The sequence below is a fragment of the Calliphora vicina genome, chromosome 5 (assembly GCF_958450345.1).
Source record: "Calliphora vicina chromosome 5, idCalVici1.1, whole genome shotgun sequence".
Taxonomy (NCBI): domain Eukaryota; kingdom Metazoa; phylum Arthropoda; class Insecta; order Diptera; family Calliphoridae; genus Calliphora; species Calliphora vicina.
Window position 1 is genome coordinate 111,927,927 of NC_088784.1, and position 24,250 is coordinate 111,952,176.

Below are 24,250 nucleotides of genomic sequence, written 5' to 3' on the forward strand. Positions count from 1 at the left end.
CATTGGACAATCTGAACGAGTAATTTGAGGGCATGGTCATCTCACGTGTTGGTGATATGAACCGAGATCGTGGACTTGACCTCGCTAGACTTTTACTTGTGGGGTTTTCTTAAGTCGCAGATCTGTGAGAATAACCACCACGTCCTTCAAAGCCGACATAACCCATGTCATCGGTCAAATTCAGCCACTTTTTATGCACCAAAGTCATTGAAAATTGGACATTTTGGATGAGCGCCACACAGCAAAACCGCGTGTGTTTATTCCATATATAAATTTCTAAAATATCTCACGTGCACTTTGATTTATTTAAATTTTAACGAAAGACCCTCCTTACATGAATATTAAACTCTTACTAGTTATATTTGATAGCAGGGTCTGACAGTCTTAAATTAACTTGTTGAGAAAGCTTTATTAAATATATAGAAAGGGGTGTTTATTAAAATTTGTTTGTTGGGCGCAACTTTTTCCTAGTTTTAAAGTTGTTGTGAATTTAAAGTTTTGCTGTCATGTCATCACTTCTTTATGATTTAAGATAACGAAAATTTAGCTTTAACTCAGCTGCAATTAGTTTTGTAGATTTTGTTTTATTCTAAGTTATTTTGAATGGCCTTCATAAAGTTCAAGCACCTCTTTTCTCTTTAAGTTTTTTTTTTTTTTTGATTTTATTATTTTTTTGGCAAATGTTGCTCGTTAACTTTAACTACGTAGATAGATGTTACTGGTTTGTTTGCTATACCCTACACTATAGCGAATGGGAGATAAGATATACATAATTTGTTTTTTATTTTAATATGTAACTTCTCTAAAAATAACTAACAATATTAAACAACTGAAATGTTTCTGGAATCTAGGCACAAGATTATACTCTTCCTAGACTAAAGGTTAGGTCTAATGAATTTCTTTCTTTTTTTGTTTGGCTTAATATAGAAATTATGATGCTGAATAGATACATGTTATGTTAACTACTTAATTGCTTAACTAATTAATAGTACTTCTACTAAAATTTAATTAACAACGAAATATATTATAGAAATAAACATTAGATACACGCTTTTGACATTAGTGAAAAAACTTTTCTATTCCTAAGATTCTACAAAACGAATAGGAATGTATACATTCAGAATAACACAGTTCTGAAATCTTAAGATGAATACTTTATATTGAAAATAGGTCAAACAGAATTTGCAGACATGCATAATTTAAATATTCAAATACATACAATTCAAAATATGTATATTCACACAAATACACACATGTCAATTTGAATATCAAAAGAAAACTAATAAATTAAGTTCTCGTGTCTGCGTCTTTCACTTCTAGTTTTTATTTTTTCATAATTTGCATAATATTGTAGTTGTACAGATTTCTAGTATGTTATGTATTATTGTGAATTATCAATTTAAATATAAAAATTTGTTTTCAGAATTACTTGATTAAAATTAGTAATTATTACACTTGTAAGGATTGTTTGGTTGTGCCAAATCTTATTACTTATTTCATGATAAAAATGATTTGAAATTCTGAAAGTTGATTTCATTGTAGGCGAGTTGAGCGAGAGAAATAATGAAAAGGGCAAATAGAATTCGCTAAAACCGGATCCTGATGTTTGAAATGACACCACGAAATGCTTTTACTTTTCAATACAAATTATCAAATAGTTAAGTGTTGTGGTAATTATGAATTCTTAAATTTAATTAATAACAAGATGTTTAACTACATACATACATACTTATTTCTTTATTTATAAAATGTTATTCAGTTTAAACATTGGAATTTCGTGATTAGTGGTTTGGCTAGCAAACAAACAAACAATTACTACACCATTTCAAGTTGAAATTGAGAAAATGCAAATTTACATTAAGAAATAGAAAATTGAAAAAAGCAACTTAATATTGAAAAGCACACAAATGAAAGTGAGAAAATATAAATTAAAATTGAGAAATGAATACTGAACAAATGCAAATTTAAATCTGGAATTAAAAAAAAGGCAGGAAATATAATTTAAAATTTAGCAAAATCTGGTATTCTAAATTAATATAAAGGAATAACAAATTAAAAAAAGCAAATTAAAAAAAAATTAGAATATTCAAAACAATTTTGAGGAAATATAAATTGTAAACAAGTAGATACCCTTCACCAAATTAAAAAAAAAAATAACTTTTTTATAAATTTTTTTTTTTAATTTATTAGTGATAAAATTTGTCTATATTAATGACTTAGTGATCCAGATATAGATGAATCATTTATGTAAGTTATTTCGGGGCTACGGAAAGTTGATTTCAATATACCGACGGACATGGCTATATCAAATTCGCTATCTATAACGATCCGGAATATATGTATATATACTTTGAAAAAGGTTACTGAAATTGAGAAATCTAAATTAATAATCACAAAATGCAAATTGAAATTGAAAGAGCCGAATAAAATTAAAATTTTTTTTTAATTTTTTTCAAAATTCTTTTTTGATGAAAAAATTGTATGTAAAAAATTTAGTTTGGTGAAAAAAATTCGGGTTAAAAAATATTTTTCTCGACTTTGACCCATTTTAGGTTGGACTTGCTATATACGTCGTTGCAAAGGTCTTTGAAATATTTATCATTAGATATCCATATTGTCTATATCAATTCCTTATATCTAGCCATTTGTGGGCCGATTTTCTCGATTTTGAAAAGCAAACGAGCCGGTATATAGCGGATATATTGATGTATGAATCATGTATGTATGTTATTTGGGGTCTACGGAAAGTTGATTTCAACATACAGACATGGTGCAAAAATTTTACCTTTGGGTCAAAATAAGGAACAAAATTCAGAATTCATTTTAGAGGTAGAGGATTTGTATTTTCTCAATATTATATTTGCGTTTATTAATTTCAACATGAAACGGTGTAATAAATTGATATTAAAAATAAAAGTCAAATGCAACTATGTGCATTAGGGTGGCCCTAAACAATTGTGTTTGTTCGCAACAAAAATAAAAGTTTAATTCATTATAATATACCGTTTCTCTAAAAATTATGTAATGCCTTATCTAAAATTATCGTGTAAGTCCAACAATATTTAAGTTTCCTCAAAAAATTTAAGCTTTTCGATTTATGACATATAATTATTTCAAGTAATTGCTTTAAATGACTACATTATAAACCTCATATAAATTCACCGAAACGGGTTTTCCCGCTTTTTCCAAATTCAATTTAGTATGAATTTTATCCATTATCCATTATATAATTACCAAAATGTTTTCATTTATCTCATAAAATAAACTAAAACATAAAAAAACATTTTGTTTCGTGAAATGTTGCAAGTAATATGACTTTAATATATAGCTAACTTCAGATCGGAGAGAAAATATGTTTCGAAAAATTCGAACTAAATTGAATTTGGAAAAAAATTTTAATTCTGTCAATTTTTTTTTTTTTTTTTTTAAAAAACTAAAGATGTTTGCCAAAAATTAAAAAACAATGGATATTTTTGGAATTGCATGAGAATTATAGATTGAAAAAGCGACTTTTAAAGACCTTTCCGAGAAATATGAAAAAAACATAAAAACGTTTTTACTCTTTGGTCAAGTTAACGAAATACTCATCCCAGGACAAACATTTTGAGAAATGTTGTCCTCAAACGAACTAAGCTTTCATTTTAGTTGTAAACATCGACAAAATATATTTTCTCCACTCAAACGGGGCCACCCTAAAGTACATACAAATATACGAAGCTTCTAAATTTTGCATAAAAATTCCTCGACAATAATTTCAAATCGCAATTTTGATAATAACAGCAGGCGATTTATTAGTTTGACACCGGTTCGTGGATTCATTTTGTATTTAATTATAAGCAATTAATTGTTTTCAAACACGACTCGTTTTGGTAATTGAAATTATTAGTTGATGTTCTCAACTAGTATCTGAATATCACCTACATACATTTATTAAAAATCCTAGGAATACATTATAAATAAGTAGAGTAGTTTATATAATATCTAGTTTTTTTTATGTAAAATACATAACTTTTCTTTTAGCAACTGTGAATGACAAACGTAGTCATATATAAAGAGTACGAGGAGAAGATTTTTTTCAAACATAATGAAAAAAAAATTTTATATTTATTAACAATTTTAAAAATTTGTAAAATATCACTTACGATAATTTGACGCTATGAACTAGATTTGATAAATAGTTAAAATATTATTAAAATATATTGATTTTAAAATACATCTGCTAAACAAATTAAACCATTTTTTTCTCTTTTCATATTTTTAGCAAAATCACCAATAGGAAAAAGAAACCATCCAACGAAAATGAATTCTTTTGCAATGTCTGTTGTGCAGACATTGATCCAGAAGATGATAAAACGTAAGAACCATTTAACTGATTTTTAAAATCTGACCTGATCCATGTTTTTTACATACATATGTATATTATTTTATTTTTATTTAGATTTGTAAAATGTTACATCTGTCAGAAATATATTTGTCGCAGTATTAAATGCGCTGACTGGTTACCAAAAACTGCTGAATGGGAATGTGAGCTTTGCCAAACATCCAAAGAATCTCTGGCCCAAACGTCATCATGGGTGGCCGATCAGATATCATTTCATCAAGAGAAATTAATTCATCCGCCAAGAGCCAGAAGTGAAATTTATATTCCAATTAGTGAATGTAATGACAGTTCTATACGTAAGTAAAAATACATATAATTTGTTCAACAAATATCCAGCCTCGAAAGAAAATAAATCAAATTTCACTACACCACTTCAAGTTGAGAAAAAACAAATTGAAATTTAAAAATCCAAATAAATATTGAAAACATAGAAATTCAATCAAGGATAAGCTAATTGAAATTAATATTGAGAAAATGCAAATTTGAAATCAGAATAATGAATTAATATTGAGAATGAATAAATTGAAATTTAGAAATAAAAATAACTATTCTGATAATTGAAATTGAAAAATTAAAACTTGATATGAAAACCTAAATTAATATTGAAAAAATAATAGATATCTATTAGGTCATAATATAACAATAAAAGGTAGAATCACTACAAAATATGTTCTCAATTCTACATGCCTTGAATTGTCAGACTAATATAAAATAAAAAATAAAAGTACAATTGAAAAAAACATCAAAAATTAACTAAATTGAAAAATATTTTAAATTCAATTTACATGTTTATATGAGTAAAATGTCGTAAGATTTATAAAATGTCCTGAAAATAAAATTAAAGAATGGAGTGCAGTCTGCGGTGTTGAGCTGAAGAAACACTCACGGATTTGCATGCATCATTTCAATGACTCCGATTATATTGAACTGTATTTCAAATATAAACAAAATATTTCTCAATTTTCATTTGTTATTATTCGTATTTTTGGATTTCTGTTTTTTATTTTTCTATTATTTGACGTAACAAGGCATAGCATTTTAAACTCTCTCCCTAGTGATTCTACCTTCTAATGGTTGTATCATGTATTAGGTTTAAAAAAAAATATTTTATAAATATCATATTTTATATATCACAGGGCAAGTTTTCTTGCGCAAGTCTAGAGTTTATTGAAGAGAGAGGCAAGAAGAAAGAAGAGGGGTACACACTTGCTTGTACTTTCAATTATTTCATAATTGAAGCAAGTCTGCTTTTACACAGGGCAAGTTTTCTTGCGCAAGTCTAGAGTTTATAGGAGAGAGAGGCAAGAAGAAAGAAGAGGGGTACACACTTGCTTGTACTGGCAAGTCTCTTCAATTCTCTTTTGTTTTCTCATTTTCATTATGGCGTCTATTAGGTTTTGACATACAAAATTGAACACAGACTTGCTGTGTGTAAACGGTCGAGCAAGTTTAAAAGGGAATCGAAGAGACTTCAAGTAAACTTTCTGTGTGTAAAAGCAGACTATGCATAAATTTTACATTTTATTTTCACAAAAACAAATTTCAAATAATTTAAATTTGAAAGTAACTTTTTTGGAAATTGAAAAGGTAAACAAAACAACTGTTGACATAAAATAAGTTCGGCTGTATACAACTTTTGACAAGTCGACCCCCAAGGCGAAGTAAATTCGTTTTGATTTTGATAATTGAATTACAATTCGCAATTTATCAATATTCATTTTGATTTCTTGATTTTAATTTGTATTTTCTGAATATTAATTTGCTTTTCTTGATTTCAATTTCTTATTTTGCAATATTTATTTGGATTTTTTTGATTTCAATTGGTTTTTACTCAATATTAACAGGCTGGGCCACGATGTCGGGGCCAATTTTTATTTTCTCAGTATCAAATTGATTTTATCAATATCAATTTGTATTTTTTTTCAATTACAACTTCAAATCGTCTAGATCGAATTAATTTTTTGAAATATTTTCCGGCATTTGCTTAATGGTTCATGAAATATATGTACGTACATCAAATACCAGACTTACGAGGTGCAAGGGGATTTAATTGCCCAAAATGATGACCAAAATGCATTTGCAATATTGAATATTCTGGGTATTCATAATCACAAGAATGATAACTATTAATAACTATTTTTTTTTTATTTTTATTTATTTATAAATTTATTATAATTTAAATTACAATAAATCTTAAATTCTAAAGCACTAGCAGCTAAGGATATCGGCTTGTGACTATTAAACTTTAATAACTAATAATTAATAACTATTAAACAACATAATTTCTAATAATTACGTATCCGATTGAAAAACTAATGATATATTCAATTATTGAAGCGGGCAAACGCTTTCATTAATTTTAAGTTTTAATTACTTGATTGGTCAATGCTTTTCTTTTGGGCATTTCTACCGATTTAGACATATTTCAATAAAATAAAAAGTTTTTCAATTGAAATTTACATTAACGTTACATTAACTTCATTATCCTCATACCGAAATTCAAAAATGTTATGCTGGGAATTATTATAATTTTAGCAATTTTTTGCTTACACATTTGTGTAATTTCTAATTTGTTCTATATTTTTATTTAATTGCAACAGATTTTGAAAGTGTTAGTCAAATTGGTGCCAATTCTACTATGGTAACAGCTGAGCAAAAACTTAAAATAAGAGAATACGTCGAGGAGGTTGTGGCCAAATTATTGGGAGGTAATTTGGATACCATTGCAGTGAATCAATTGTCAAAGAGTGAAAATTGTAAGTAGCACACGTTTTGTAATAGTTGAAGTTAAGAAACAATATTTATTAAGTAATTATAAAGTAAAATTTAAATTATAAAGATACTAGGGTTGTCATGGATTTTAGAATTTCACAAAATATTTATGTATATTGTGGAAAAATGATTTGGAAACTTAATCATTTATAATACATTTTTATGTCAACGTGTGGTAGAGATCCAATATTACGTCATAAGATACAAGTTAATACAATAGAGTAGTTCGTTTATAACCAATAATGAATTATTTGAGGGTTTCGCATATTGTCATAATATCCTAATATATTATGTTAGTTTTTAAATAAAATGTTGTTGTGTTTTAAACAAAAAAGTTCTAAACTAATAAGACTTTTTGAACCATGTTTATTGTTTTGTCATAAAATAGCACTTTTTTGTTTGAATCACAACAACAATTTGTTTAAACTATCATAATATATTAGGACATTAGGACAATATGACCTAATAGCAGACCGTGTGAATCCCCCAATTGTTTACAAGGAAATATTTTTCCGATCGCAACGAATATGCTGGAATGTTTTATTAAAATTATTACAGTAAATACGATTAGAGGTTACAGCGAACTTTTGCTGTAACCGAACATAACTACATTACTTAAAGTATTATTTCAGTTCGATTAAGCGATTAAATATGTAATCAGAATAAACAAATATGTAAATATAAAATATAATTATTGACAATCCTATTATTAACACTATTACCTATATATTCATTTTTATTTCATTATTATTATTAATTTTTTTTTATTACAAAGCTTTTTCTACCACAAAGCGAATTAAACATATTTAAGCTTTTTTTGTATTTTATTTAAATTTACTTTTAAGTTTTACCATATTTTATTTAGCTTCGCCTTCATTTTGATTTGTTTAACATACTTTTGGGTTGTTTAAATTAAAACAAAAAACAAAAAAACTTATTTGAGTATGAATCAGTTTCTATTTCTGGCACTAAATTGTTTATTTTGTTAATAGATCTTAACTTGTTTCACAAGTATCACTCAAAATTGAGCAATATTTTAATAAATCTGGAAAATGTTTTAACATTTTACACACACAATAAAGGCGGTGAGTTAATTTTGCTCAAGCAAAATGTTTGTATTTCTATCTAAGTGTTATTGTATGTATGTATTGTAGTATCTATGTAAAACGTCTTTAATATAACCGCTAAACAAAAAATATATTTAAAATTTGTTAGTATAATCAAAATGTTCATTAATTCAAATAACGCTTATGTCTATTTTATTTAACAAATTTTAAAGAATTGCATGTTTTATACATTTTTGCGCGTTAAAGTGCAAACATTTATATTTAGTCTTTGAAGTATTTTCCGTAAACAATTTAATTAAAAACAAATAAAAGTAAGATTACTTTGAATATGTTGAATTGTATAGCTAAAAATATAACCTTTAGTTTAGTATAATGTAATTAAAACTATTGATAAAATAATATTTTAGTTCAGCAAAATGATTATGAAAAAATTAAAAACTAAGTTAACCTGAATAGAAAAAATTAGTATTAAAAAAAATTTTAAAACCGTTTTTTTGAAAAATCGGCTAATATAATCGTAATTTGAATACTTGCAGAGTCGTATTATGCAGTAAATAAAACCTTAATGTCTAGCTATACACTACTTTTATCTAGATTAGTTTTTAAATAGCTTTCAAGATTTTTCAGGTTACAAATTATTTCCATAAGTTGTCAATCCAAATTTCTTAGTTGCTTCTAATTCTTTGGAAAGAGCATTGCAATACGAGTACATTTAATATACATATATATACTGTTTATGTTCAGAACTTAGTATCCGAGGTTTAGGAAAACACATTTGCAAATTAACAGCCACGCCCATTCGAAAGTAGGCGTTATATAAATATTTGATTAAATGTACTCAAACCTAAAGATATTTTTAAAATGTATGGATTATCGTCCGCATTGGAAATAACATCAGGAAGGACTCCACTAAATCATTACTTTTCTCCTGATTCTTTAAAAAGTCTTATACCGTATCTTGTTTTTAAATATAGATAACCAACCATTACTGGCAAGTAATCATTCTAATAACTTGAATGTCGTTTGCTCACAAAAAAAGTAAACTTAAAAAAACCTTATTCAAAAAATTTTTTTTTGATTGGAACTACATTCTATATTTTTATCATGCATTGAACTAATATTTTTATCAATAAACAAGCTTCCTTTTATATAGTTTGACGTTATTTGCTTTTATAAAAGTCATAAAAATATCAAACAAATAAGAGATTTATACACGACTATGTCGAATCTTATATACCCGTCACCAAATTATACTTTAAAATAAAAATGTTACATATTTTTTGGTAAACAAAATTAAAAAAAATTAATTTAAAAAAAAAAAAATAATTTTTTAAAATTTAAAAAAAAAAATTTAATTTTTAAAATTTTTAAATCTATTAATGAAAAAAAAAATTAGTTTGGTAAAAAAATTCGGGTTAAAAAATATGTAGGTTTCCCGAGTACTATACGTCGTTGCAAAGTACTTTGAAATATCTATCATTAGATATTCATATTGTCTATATGAATGACTTAGAAATCCAGATATAGATTAAAAATAGGCCAAAAATCGATGTTATCCTGGTTTTTACCTAATATCTCAGCCATTTTTGGGCCGGGTCTATAGCGGATATATTGATGTATGAATCATGTATATAAGTTATTCGTGAGATACGGAATGTTGATTTCAACATACAAACGGCCATGGCTATATCGATTCTGATATCTATAACTATACGGAATATATACTTTGTGGGGTAGCAAATGAAAAATGTAGAAATTACAACGGAATGGCAAACTTATATACCTTTGCCACTCATGGTGAAGGGTATAAAAATATCTGTTGGTTACGTTGTTTTCGTCAAATATTTGATCAATGTGAACATACCTTAATATATACTACGTTTATACGCACGGCTTATTCGCAAATAAAAATATTGCATTTAGAAAAATTTGCCGCATAAACAGTGAATTAATTTTTTATTTGCGAATAGCTAACTCACGAAAACAATTCCTGATTAACGACACTATTTGCAAATAAGATTTTAAGCATTGCCATATGTTTTAACATTTTTAGTTTATTAAGACTTTTTTTAAATATTTCATTGTGTTTTTGTATTAATTGGATTGCGAGACAAATATGAATTTTAGATTCTATCATTTTTGCATTTAAAAAATAAAAAATTTATCATATTTTGTTCAAAAACATTACTACCAATTTATTAAAGTTTACCATCCGGCATCACATAAAAACATAAATTTTCCGACTTATAAACTGTGAGTTAGTTAATTGCAAATAATTTTTATTTGCGAATAGGCTACGTATAAACGTAGTAATAGACACAAAACAATATAAAGGAGTTGTGGCAACTTTATCAAGTGGTAGTTATCCTAAAAAATTATTTTTGTTTGCCAAAAAAATTATATTTCTAAAACAACTGCGCAGATTAAAAAAAAGTTTTAGACTTACTTAAATTGTGGAATTTCTGTTTTAGGTTACGAGCTAACCTAAAAAGCCGTTTGGACCACTGAATTCCCGAATACCCGAATTAGTTTACCCACCCGCTTGACAGTTTTTTCAACTAGCACAGTGTAATCGTTGTAAAAAAAGCATCTCCGTATAATTTCAAAAATGTCATGATGGAATATCACGGTTCCATGTTTGGCCGTATATTCTGTGCGGTTTTCGGCCATTGCTCGTTTCAATCAGTTGCGTTCGGTACAGATTGTACCCTTTTGCTCCCACCAAATACAGAGAATTACCTTAGCACCATGGATATTTTGCTTTGGTGTCGATTCGGCTGGTTGGCCGGGCATCACATACGATCTCTTACTTTTCGGGTTATCATAATGGATCCATTTTTCATCGCAAGTAATTATTCGGTGCAAAACGGATTTTCTTTTATAGCGTTCAAGCTAGAGTATCCAAAACCGAATACCGGTCAACCGGTTTTTTCATTTTTGTAAACTCGACCGGTTTCGGTTTTCTTTAACATTTCGGTTTTTTGCAAAACCGATTTTTGTAAGACGGTTAACCGGTTTTAATGAAATATATTTTCAAAAGCTCATTTAAACATATTTTTGGAAGACTTTAATACCATTTTCAAAAATATTGATATATTTTATGGAAAATTATAGCATTTGACAATATTTCGTAAAATATATAGAATTCAAACATTTTAAATTAGAGTAGTTTTCATATTGAATAAAAATTTAATATAAACCGGTTAACCGGTTTTTTTGAAGGCAAAAACCGAAACCGAATAATCGGTTTTTTTAAAGATAAAAAACAAACCCGTTTTTTTTTAAAACACACCTTTTCGGATAAACCGGAAACCGGTTTTTTAAATTTGGCGGTTTTTTGGACACTCTAGTTCAAGCATAATTTCGGATATGCAAAATAGTCTTTCAAGATCTCTCGGCTTCAATTCGTATGGTACCCAAATTCCCTGCTTTTGGATGAAATTGCTGCTTGAGTAGCTCCCAATGGTTTTGCAAGCTCTTAATGGAGAAATGCAATCGTCACTTTTTTTTCAAATTAAAGCAGTAAAGCATAACTTCCAGCATATGACGCTTTGTTGGCACAAAAGTCGACATTTTGCGTTACAAATACATTAAAACCTCCCCACTATGGTGTTATGTTTAATTGCACAATGGTAACACTTATTCGAATGATACGATACGACTAAATATGACATTAGATGAACCTTTTCAACACCGTATCTTTTGCAAATTGATAAAGAACACACTCAATGTCTTCCCATTTAATGAGTGACTAAACTGAATAAACAAAAATAAATAAATAAAAATAAACATTTGCACTAAATTATTTAATACATAAAAACATATGTATTTTTGTACGTAATAAAGAAACAATTCAGCATGTACTCATATACCAATGTCTGTCTAATAACTTATTATAAATAAATATAAAATAAAATAAAACAATATTAATAATTGTTTTTTTTTTTGTATTTAGTTTCTAACAAAGTTTAACACAAACACTCTCTCACACAACTCAACAAGTGGAGTGTGAGGTGGTCGGAGGGTCACAGAGACGGTATCAATATTAAAAAAAATATAAAAAATATTAAAAAAAAATTCATACGAAATGAGCAGCAACAAGTTCAGTTGTTAAACGCGCGCCAACGTGAAAATAACAAAATTATCAACTAACTAAATAATTTTATTTTAGACCTTAAAAATAATAACAAAAATAGTTGTTTTATACAGATATTTATTAATATTAGTTCTTCTATAAGAAATAAATGAAAAACATTTCAAGATTACGAAAAGAAAGAAAGAGAAATTTAGTTTAATAAGAATTAAATGTTAATACGATAAATTATGAAAAAAAAATAAATAAAAACAAGAAAGAAAGAAACGTGAAATAATACAATAAAAAACATATTTAAATCCGTTCGCGTTTGGCATTGTCTTTGCGTGAATGCTGCTGTTATCACTGTCGTTTCATTGTCATAATTTTAAAAGAAAACAACAACAAAACACCTGATAATAATGGCCAAAATTCCTACAACAATAACAAACAAATCACTAAACCAAAGAATCATATTCAAAATATAACAATTTTTTTATGTAGACTTCCGTAATATGTTTTGTATGTGCGTATGTATGAATGCTTGTGTTAAAAACCAATATAAATTCAAAAAAAAATCAAAATAAATAAAACAAATGTGCAGTGTTGATCAAAACAACAAAAATCACCATTAAAAGATGAACAAAATGCAAATCTAATTTGAAAACTAAAATAGTGTTAAAGATAAGATGTATAAAAAATATAACCGTTGGTTGGTAACAGCTACACAACTTTTGTGAATGGCTGGCTATTTGGTGTCAATGTTCATTTAGAGTCGCTATTTTCTTCTGACCATAGGTCAGTGCCAAAACTTTTCTTTACTCTTGCACTTACACACATATTTGTGTGCATGACAATCGGAATTGTCTGATATAATAATAAAGGGAAATGTCTTCTTTTTATTTACAATAAATTAAATTTATATTTTGTACTTCAAAACAACCCAATAACGAATCTACGAAAGTCCCTAAAATTCAAGCACTTGAACATTTTTTGGAATTTGACTTGAATGCAAATATAATAAGTAAATATTTTTCAAACCGAAATCATATGACTTGAAGTTATGTTTTCTTTTTACTGGAAAATGCTATTAATGTGAATTGTAATCCAACTATAATTCAATTGCTTGACTATAATTCAAAGCTTAAATTACACTTATTTTCAACTTGAATCGCCGTAAAAATGCTTATTGGGAACTAATAAAACCTTTCGTGTGTCACTGTACGTATACTTTATAAAACAATTTAAATAACAACAAACACAAAATAGTAATAGCAAACCTCATAGGAAAGAATGGTCTGTCTGTCTGTTGTTTACTCTGTGATTGTCGCTAAACGTACTGATGACGTATAAAATATAAAACATAAATGAAAATATAGGCCGGCTTTCCCAACAATATGATATCCTACACTAGCATGAAAAATTCATGCACATCAAAGTTACTTTCGTGTTAAATTCATTGATGACACCGTGCAAAAGTCATTTGTACAAATGGAAAAATCTATTAGCCCAATTATGAATAAAAATTCCCCGGGAGTTTTTTCCCTTTTCCCATTTTTCCTCTTCAAATTCAATGGGAAAAAACTCCCGGGGAACAAACTCCCGAAGAATTTTTTATTCATAATTGGGCTGTATATATTCGTAAAAATAAAGACCATACATAGTAACACCGTATACTCGGTGTTTTATGATCATAAAAGAATAAAAGAATTTGATCCCAAAGTAGATATCAAACAAAAGCTAAGAATGTCATGAGTCTAATACGACGAAAGTTTGTTTTTCAGAATTCGTTCAATCATTTTTCTAACAAAATTTAAAAAAAAAAATTTTTGATTCAGTTTTTTATTCAGTTTCAGTTTTCTTTTCATGCCATAGGACTAGTTCGCTTAAAACAATTGTCAATTGAATTTCCTGCAGGAATTTAAAAACGTCCGTCCTTTTTCGATGAAATACAATATTTATTTTATTATTTTTTATCTTTCAACATAGTCTCCTTTGAGTTCTATACACTTTTTCCAATTTGTTTATCCCTTCCAAAAAATAAGATTTGTCGAGGCTAAATCCGGAGAATAGGGAGGATGAGTTAGCAATTCGTAGCCTAATTCATGGATTTTTGTATTGGAAACTGCACATGTGTGTACCTTTTTGTGCACCCTATTGTGAGCAAATGCGGCAGACATCTTGCTGAAAGCATTCTCATAACCTGATCATTCAAAATTGAAACCATTGAGCCATTTAAGATGCCTATGGCTTTCACAATCTCTCGCACTTTCAGTCTCCGAGCAGCCAACACCATATAGTGATTTTTTTTAATTGTTTCGGTTGTAGAGACCTCAACCAGAACGTTCGGCATCTTCCGTCCTTGTACGTCCACAATGATATTCAGTAAACCACTTATTTACCATTGAAATTGATGGTGCATAGTCCCCATAGTAATAATCAGGCTTAGTATAGGTTTGAGAAATGTTTTTTTCTGCAAAAAATATTGCTTAATGAGCAGACGAAATTCACTTTTTTCCAATTCCTCCTCAAGTCACGAGGTAGTCTGCTATCAATGGCTATCAAATACAAACTAAATGACGCAGCTTGTTCAAATTTTGATAGGATTCAACTGACAGATGCCTGTTAACAGGAGCATTGTTGCCCTTTCAAATAAGAGCCACGAAATTAAAAAAGTTGCGGATTTATTGACCCATACTCGTTTCTATGAGAGCATTTTAAACATCACAGATTTGTATACATTAATGTGGGGTTTGGAATAATATTTCTTGAACGTTACAAATATCTGACCAAATAATAATTCTTAATATGGTTGTGTAGGGTATACAAAATAGATGATAAATATTTGATTAGTGGTAAAACATTGGTTTAATCGAGAAATTATTGATTGATGGTAACTTGTTGACATCTCATAACTAAAAATTAAATTTTCAACATCAGTGTGATTGATACAAATGTATTAAGTTATAATAAAATCTGCTGTTAGAAATTTATTGTGATGTATTTGTGTTGTAAAACCTTTGATTTTGAAAAGTATTTTTTCAGTATTAACTTTGGCTACAAATATTAATTTTGAAAGCAAAATCTCAGCCCTCATTAATCACATATTTTTTCATAAAAAAATATTTGTGCCAGTCAAGCAACAAAAAATCCAAAATTGAGTTATTGAACGATTACTGTTTTGTAAAGGTAAATCCATCGTTTAATGCAAACAAAAATAAATACTGCCCCCTATTAGTGTGAAGCAAAGCCGAGAAATCCGTGTTTAGTGCAGAAATAAGTCAAGTGATTTATTTTATACTATGTAATACTAGGTACTAATCTTTTCATTCATTAATGTTTGTAGGTCTCAATAAATGTGAAAAAGAAAAGATTTACAAGCTCTAAAACTATCTTGGTTGGATATAAAGAGTTTTATGGGAATATTTTTCAATTGCCTCCAGTGGAAACAGAATGCACTGTAGAACGAGTGCATGATGATGAATAGTTATTTCACAACAAATAATAAAATTAGAATATTTCGTATGAAATTTACAATAGTGATGGTTTTTGTTTCAAAAACCAGTCAAATGCAAATTTTTTATTTTATTTTTCAAATACTTATTAATATAGAAAAAAAGTTTTATGTTTATGAAAAGTTACACAAATGGATAACTTTCATAGGAAAAAATATCAATGTTGTAAAAGTAATTTTTAGGTTGCTAGGAAGTTCTCTTTGATGTACTTAAAATCAATAATTTGTTGCTTGACTGGTTTTAGAAATAAACTATTCAATTGTGTTACTCATCTGCTGTTGCATTCATATTACAGAAAAATAACAATTTTTATAAAACAAATAACAAATCAAATCCCACTAAGTACTAAATTTCCATACTATAATAGTACCAATTAAAAATATTATCAAAATTTATTTTTGGAAATTCAAAGCTTACTTTTTTAGTAAGATTTAGTTTAATGTACTAAATTTCCCAATTTAATTATTGGAAATTTCAATTTAAATTAAATTAATTTATTTTGAATGACTTAATTATATGGCCATCATAAAAATGAGGTTTATATGAAATTTTCCGAAAAAGTTAGCTAAAAATTCGGAATTGCAGTATTTTTTGTTATAAATATATGGAATTTGTTAGAATGTTAATAAATACATATAATTTTATTTAATTCCTTTGTAATTATTAATATATTTTGTAAAGTAAAGGCAACAGCAGACGAGTAACTTAATTGTATGTTCATAACACTTAAAATTTTTAATTTTCAAGTTCAAGTGCATATAAATTACAACAGTAAATACAAAGTTTAACTTATTATTTAATTAAAAGATTAACAATTATTAAATAAACCAGTTTTCTAATACATATTTAGTTACATACTAAATAAATATTTACACAAATGAATAAAAGTTAACTGAATAAAGTATTTTATATATAGATTACTAATGTAATATGTCAACAATTTAAAAAAGCAAAAGGTTTATCCCCGTATCCTACACTTAAATCATGTTGTTTTGATTGTTAATTTTAATTTTTAACAAAATAATTCATTCATTTCACAAAATTCCATTAACCATTTGACCTGTAAGTCATATATACATACGTATGTATCCTTATTTGTGGCAACTTCGTATAAATTGTATAACCAATTAATCGGTTAATCGATTACTTTACTATCAAAAGTGGTTTTTACTTACAAATTAAACGTTTAAAGAATCCAAAAATACCTAAAATGCCAGAATAAAACATTTGGTAGGTCAGAGCAACAAAACAATAATAAATAATAATATTTGTTATTCATTAGTTAGTCCAACACTATGTAATTTTTTACTCATCATTTAAATTAGTATGTAATTATTTAAAATTAGTTAAATATCTACACCATGTATGTATTTACATTAATTAACAAACTACTGATATTTAGTTAATCGATAAATGTTAACAACTAACCGATTCAATTTTGACAGACCCGGCTAGTTTATTACCCCTGCATGTATTTGTTTATAATTTCATACGCACACATATTCATGTGTATACACGATTAATCGTGTTATGAAGATTTTAGCAAACATCTAATGTCAAGGTCACATCTTTAGTGAAATTGTACAGTGGCTAACAAAGTCATAATAAGATGTTTATTAGACTGCTTTAGATTGACTGATTTAAACAATTCTCCGTACCCCATACAGCTAAAAATATAATTGATTATAATTCGAAAAATACTTACCGGATTCGAATAAAGTAAATGTTTTTAAAAGTCCAACAAGCGATTATAAAATTGCCAGTTAATAGTAAAATAAGAAAAGGTTCACATTTATTTTTAATAAAAAAATTAAAAATAGTTCAAAATACTAACTCAAAAAATTGTCCGTACTCTTTAAATAAATTTATTTTTTGTTTTTTTTTGTTTTTTTCAAATTAACTCATAGATGTTCTATGGGGTTTAAATCTGGGCTCTGGGGAGGGTGAGGCACCACTTCCTTAACGTTGTAGAGGAGTCATTCTCGCACAACCAAGTAAGTGTGCTTTGGATCGTTGTCGTGCATGAAACGATAGTCGTCTTGTATGCCTAAATTAGTGGCGCTATCTATAAAATGTTCCTTTAAAATATTTAAATAACTAAATATGTCCATCTTCGTTTTCACAAACATGAGATTTCCCACACATCCAGCTGCCGTTGCACCCCACATCATCACCGTTCCACAATTATTTGAGTCAGTGTATTTAAATATAAACCAGTGTTTTTAAGCAAAATTTCCATACAAAATTTGATTTTAAAACGTTGTTTAAATTTAAAATTTGGGTGTTTCTTTTTAATTTCAAAGAGTCCAGTGAATTTATTGATTTGTTTAAGATCATGAAAATCATTATAGTCCGACATAAATCTTTTATCATATCTATTATTCAGGCCAATCTCCAACAAACCGAAACTTTTAAATTTTAATCGATGGATAGATTTTAGGATTTTCGTTATCTTTAAAAAAAATCAAATAGTTTGTGGTGTTTACTCATTTTTGAGGCTGTGTGTAGTTTAGGATACATGAGAGAATAAAAGCAAAAAAGAATTACGTCAATACCTCTCACAATTGTGTTTGGCAATAATTTCTCACGCGCCTATAATATGCTCCAAAAAATCAAAATATCATAGCAGAATGGATTATACTAACAATTAATTACAAGAGATGTGTTCAATCATTGCAAGGTGCGCATGGTAACATTGAACTTCAGTGTTACCATGCGCACCTTGCAACTTGCTCGAGAACTCAAAATTTTGAGTACTACTAGGTCGTAGTACTTTAGTACCTCTAACTCACACATTTTTATATCGATTTCAAAATTTTAAACAACTATGGATAGGCAAAGAATTGGGCTTCCAAAAACTGTATGCATAAAATGCATATTCCAACAAATTGTCTAAGTTTTTATAAAAAATTTCGTTTATTTTTTTTTCGTAATTTTTCAAATTCAACAATTTTTTTCTATGAAAACCTATTTTTTTTGCATAGTGTTTTAAAGACAATTTTATATAGACAAAAATGAGACATTACTAGTTAAAATCGGTTTATATTTGGAAAAGTTCTAAAAAATTTATCTTGTAAATTAAAAATTGTACAAATATTTTTTTTGTACAAATATTTGTTAATGAAAAGTTGAATAACTTTTACAATTTTCATCCGATTTAAACAATTGAAACAATGTTTTGTTAAGATCTAAATTTCCTTTATATACATTGCCCCCTAGTTATAACATTTTGATAAAGTTGCTCAGTTTTAATAAATAAAACCAATTAAAAATGGAATATTGATCATCTACCCAAAAAATTTATTTCAAGATTAAAGAAATAATGCAAAATCTTAGTTGGCAATTATTTCAGATGAATTGTTTTCGAAACATTTAAATAATTTGTTAGAGTCTTATTCGATTATTATTGCATTTTGCATTTTCTTATTTCTACGAATATGCAATTAACAAATTTAAATCGATACGTGATATTTAACTACATATACCTACATACATACATACATATGAATGTACATATTTAGATGCGTCAGAAGAAAATAATTTAATAAATGAAAACAATGTTAAACAAATACTAAAGCAAAACCAAATGAAGAAAACTGATAAAAATAAAACGAAAAAATCAATTATAAAGTGCAAAAATAAAAAAAAGAAAAAAAAATAGACAAGAAAATTAAAGAAACAGTGCAATACACGTGTGTTTCCCAAATAATTTTACCTGCCAGCATAAATAACTGCATATTTTTAAATTATCTATAAAACGCAAGCGTCAACGTTCCTTTAAGTAAAGTGTTTAAAATATAAAAAATGGACTTTTGGTTTGGACTGCTAACAGGCATTTTCGCATTTGTAGCAACCTTAGCAATATTTGTAATGCATGTATTAAAATTAATAAATTTAGGTAAAGTATCTATTACTTACACATGTACACTATTTACCTACACAATTCCATCCGTCCATATATATGTATATATGTATCCATTCATTCATCTACTTATAAGTACGTTTTCTAAACACTCAGATTTATTATTATTTTCTATAATGTAAATAAGCATGAGAATTTGAAATTATTTTTAGCATGTTTTTTTTTTTGTTTTTGCCATTATTCAAATTGTATTTTTGATACGCATTTATACTATATTTTTTTTGTTTGTTTTTAGATTTACCTGATCCTAAAATTGACCTCAGTCACAATGGAATATCCAAAGAATCGGTGCGCGCCAGGGCAAGCAATAATGATTTTACGGATATATCTGAAACCCGATTGCGTCAGATGATACAAAAAATTATTGCGGAAACAATAAGTCTACCGCCATTATCAAAAAGCCATGCCGTATCGGAAATTGCACTTGATAGACGCAGCAAGAGCGGTGATAGTAGGCCATTAACCAATGGTTACAACCCAAGACATCGTACCGAGCATTATTTTGAACCAATAATTTATCAAGATCTTTTAGCTACGGCGGTCTTGAATAAGGTAATACTACGAAATTAATGGAACAATCAATTCTATGTTATTTTAAGCTCCATCGGGAAAATAATTATATACTCTTCAGCCTAATAGAAAGAAATCTATTTTTCGGAAAGCTAGTCAGTAGATACCAGGAGATGCCGGCGTTTTTTGCTTCACGAACCCACTTCCCGAAGCCCTCAATTAACTAATAAACATTATAACAACATCAATCATATATCAGTTGTTATTAAAATTTTTACAAAAATTGCTGTACTTATATTTGCCTATATCTCGATATATAAACAGAATGTATATCAAGACATTTCAAAGACATACTCAATATTTATATCAAATGATAGACTATTCCAGCGATACATAACACGGCTTAGTAATTCGGATCCACAATATGGCAATTTCGGGACAAATTTTCAGAACACTTTTTCCTTCTAAAATTGTTTAACAAAAAATGTCACTTTTAGTTCGAGTAATACCACGTGTTATGTCATGTCCCATGTCATGATATGTCACGTTACATAAGGCGCGGATCTAGGGGGGGGGATTGTGAAAAAGAAAATTCCATCCCTCAAAACCGAAAAGTTTTAATATAAACAAGTAACAGAGCTATATTCGGCTGTGCCGAATCTTTATACCATTCACGAAATTATACTTCAAAATACAAAAAACAAAATTTATTTTTTTACCAAAGTTGTTTTTTTCATTTTTTGGAAAAAAAAAATTTTTTGAATTGTTATTTAAAATTTAAATTTTTTTTTTTTAATTTTAAAATTTTTTTTTAAAAAATTTAAAAAAAATGTTGGTTTTTTAAATTTTTTTGGTGAAAAAAAATTCGGGCTAAAAAATATTTTTTCCGATTTTGACCCATTGTAGGTCCAGCTCGTTGCAGAGGTCTTTGAAATATCTATCATTTGATATCCATATTGTCTATATTAATGACTTAGTAATCCAGATAGGTCAAAAATCGAGGTTGTCCTGGTTTTTTTCTCATTTCTCAGCCATTTGTTGACCGATTTTGTTTATTTTAAATAGGAAACTTCTCGAAAGCATGTCTGACAGAATTGTTGAAGATGTATAAGGATCCAGAATATATATTCTTTATAGAGTCGGAAAATTATATTTTGAAAATTACAAACGGAATGACAAACTTATATATAGTCCCCTCAATAAAACAATATATGGTAAAAATTTGGTGAAATTCTGCTTCCACAAAGTGGGTCAAAAGATCAATTGAAATATTTGTTGAATTGAAATCAATTGAAACTTTTGTTCTAGATGTCTACTAACACAAAAATTTTAAACTCAATTATTTCGAAATGGCTAAAAAATTATACACTATTGATTTATTAAGGGGACGATATACCCTTCTCGCGATGGTGAAGGGTATAAAAAGGAATAAAAGAAAAATGTAAAATAAATTTTACTTTATTTCCAACAATTAATTTTTAACATATCACAAAAAAAAGTCTAACATAACGTTGATTTTTTACAACTGACTATTTTCATGACCTGCAAAAATGAAGTATACTCACCCAGTGTTAATTTTCTGAGATCATAAAACTCTTAAGCTTGGTACCGTTACTCCTATGCTCTTATTTTTAGAGAAAAGTAGCTATACCATATTACCAGAAGTTACTCTATATATTTTTTGAAATTACGGGCACTACTCCGAAACCGAGTAGTTGGACGAACTCTACTAATAAACGCATCAAAAAATAGTGTTGGCGTAGTGCATAATTCGTTTTGAAGCACTTTTTTGGAAACATCTCCAGTTGGTTCTATCACATAAATGATGAAAGTAGTTGAGGCACTTCTTTCATCCTTAATATACCGCTTTTACGTAAAATCCTTAATTTGAAATGGACTTGTTCCGGATTTATTCACTTCATTGGAGATTTTATGATTTTAGTCTTCAGGTCATCGTTGAATTAATGCGGCACACACATACCCTATGCGGCCATTTAGGGTATGACCCTAAGAAGAACTACTTGTTGATTTACATAGATAAATCAATTTTTATTTGTTGTTGCTCTGCTGTTACCTTTGATGTAGTCTTCAACGTGAATTTAATTGAAATAAAAACCAATGACAGACAATGGGCATGAATGGAAAAAAAAGGAACATGGAAAAATGCGACTTACATAATGAATATGCATATTTATTTGGCGCCTACAGTTGAGGTATTTAAATGTTGTTCGTTCGATGTTGTTTTTTTTTTACTTAATTTGTTATCATCATTCAAAAAGAAAAACGTTCGTTAATATATCCATTGAGCACTTGAGGTGTTTCCTTCCGGACAAGTGTTCCTAAATTGTAATGAATTTTCTAAGAACTTATTTCTTAGTTGCTTTTCAACTTTCAAAGTGTGAAGACGTGCAATTTGAATATTGAATAATAATTGATACTGAAATAAAGCTTAACTAATTGGATAAAAATACTTTATGAATTGAACAAAAAAAACTTTTTCCAATCTAAGCAAAGGATTACGATTTGATATTAATGAAAACGGCAGACGATTTAGCTAAAACTCTTTAAAAATCATGGAAGTGAATGAAAATGTAAATAACGACTAAAAATACATTTCAAAGTATTTTTAATGCACGGTCATTGTTATAAACGGCCAACAGAGTTGTCTGCATTCTGTGTTGAGGTTAATTGAAGCTCTTAAACTTATTTTTAATATAAATTTTCAGATTGTGGATACAAAACTGAATAATAATCATGAGGTTTCCGAAAGCGATTCTGGTGGTGGTGATGGAATTAATGATAACATTAGACATGCGGTATCAGATCATAACTTGAATATTGAAAAATTATCGACATCATCCGGAAGTTCAGTTGAGCCTCGAAGTGATTGTAGCTATCCAGAAATCGACCAGGTACTCAACGTAAGAATATTTAGCAATTATTATTTTTGAGCATTACATATCTATATCATGAATCTCTCTCTCTTTCTTAGACAAACGACGACAAATCATCTGAATTAATTCGAAATTCTGATCGGGATTCCGTTATGAGTGATTATTTGGCTTCTCACATGATTCCCTTACCAGATCTGAATGCTATGGCTACTGAGTCGGACGAAGATGGTAAATATACATACATAAATATGTAGATATTTTTATTTTACAAAACTTTTAACCAATTGGACTTACATGCATAAATACATATGTATGTATAAAATTTACTAATATTCCCCCCTGCAACACGAATTCAAGTTACCAAAATGTGACTAATGGGGATAGTACCAGTGTATGAATGAATGAGATAGCAATAAATATTAGTACGAATGGTATTGCTCTCACTGTAGGTACTAGAGAATTCACTGGAATTTATAAATACTTAGTTAGCTATTCGATATTAAATGTTTTTAAATTAGGAATTCTCCTCTAATGAATGGATGTCAATTAATCTATGAAATTCTGTTTATGTTTCTTAGATTACATGTCGGTAACATCTAGTGCTGTTGGCGATGGTACTTGGGAGAAAAATTGGTTGTTTAAAAAGAAGAAATCAGCGTTAAGTAACTCAGTTACGGCCAACAGTGTTGGCATGTTAGTGCCGGACCCAAAAGAAGATGTACGTGCCCAAATTGGCGATAAGACAGCTGATGAAGTTAGTGACTTGTCTGAACTTGGATCAGATACTGATGATTCACTGGATAGTTTACGGTCAAAATTGGAACCGATCAACGATCGTCTCATTAACAAACATTTGATAGGCGGACAAAATAATAAAATGGTTTTAGATGAGCTTATTGAACGCAGCAGTATGATATCGAATACGCTGCAAAGCAGTCAAGATCCGAGTTACACGGATGCGTGTAACGAGCATGTTATTGATGGGCCAGTCAGAAATGAAGCCATAAATGATAATGTAACTCAGCAAGTAAGTGCACTGGAACAGAAAGGTGACATTTTAAGAGCCGCCTTATGTTCAGTTGTACTCGAAGATCCAAACAGCAACTCCATAACGGGT

At 28.2% G+C, this 24,250-nt stretch overlaps 1 protein-coding gene across 5 annotated transcripts in view; it reads left to right on the forward strand.

Annotated features, from left to right (window-relative positions):
- The window catches only part of M7BP (Myosin-7a binding protein), an 89,399-nt gene that overhangs the window by 40,185 nt on the left and 24,964 nt on the right, over positions 1–24,250 (forward strand). For 3 of the 5 annotated variants that reach the window (XM_065514499.1, XM_065514503.1, XM_065514502.1), the window contains exons 3-10: positions 4,262–4,354; positions 4,439–4,677; positions 6,982–7,137; positions 8,146–8,238; positions 19,965–20,281; positions 22,966–23,160; positions 23,232–23,361; positions 23,712–24,248. In XM_065514499.1, coding sequence (XP_065370571.1) covers positions 4,262–4,354; positions 4,439–4,677; positions 6,982–7,137; positions 8,146–8,238; positions 19,965–20,281; positions 22,966–23,160; positions 23,232–23,361; positions 23,712–24,248 — 1,760 coding nt within the window. The remainder of the gene's footprint in view (positions 1–4,261; positions 4,355–4,438; positions 4,678–6,981; positions 7,138–8,145; positions 8,239–19,964; positions 20,282–22,965; positions 23,161–23,231; positions 23,362–23,711; positions 24,249–24,250) is intronic. The other 2 variants (XM_065514500.1, XM_065514501.1) reach the window with 2 other exon arrangements.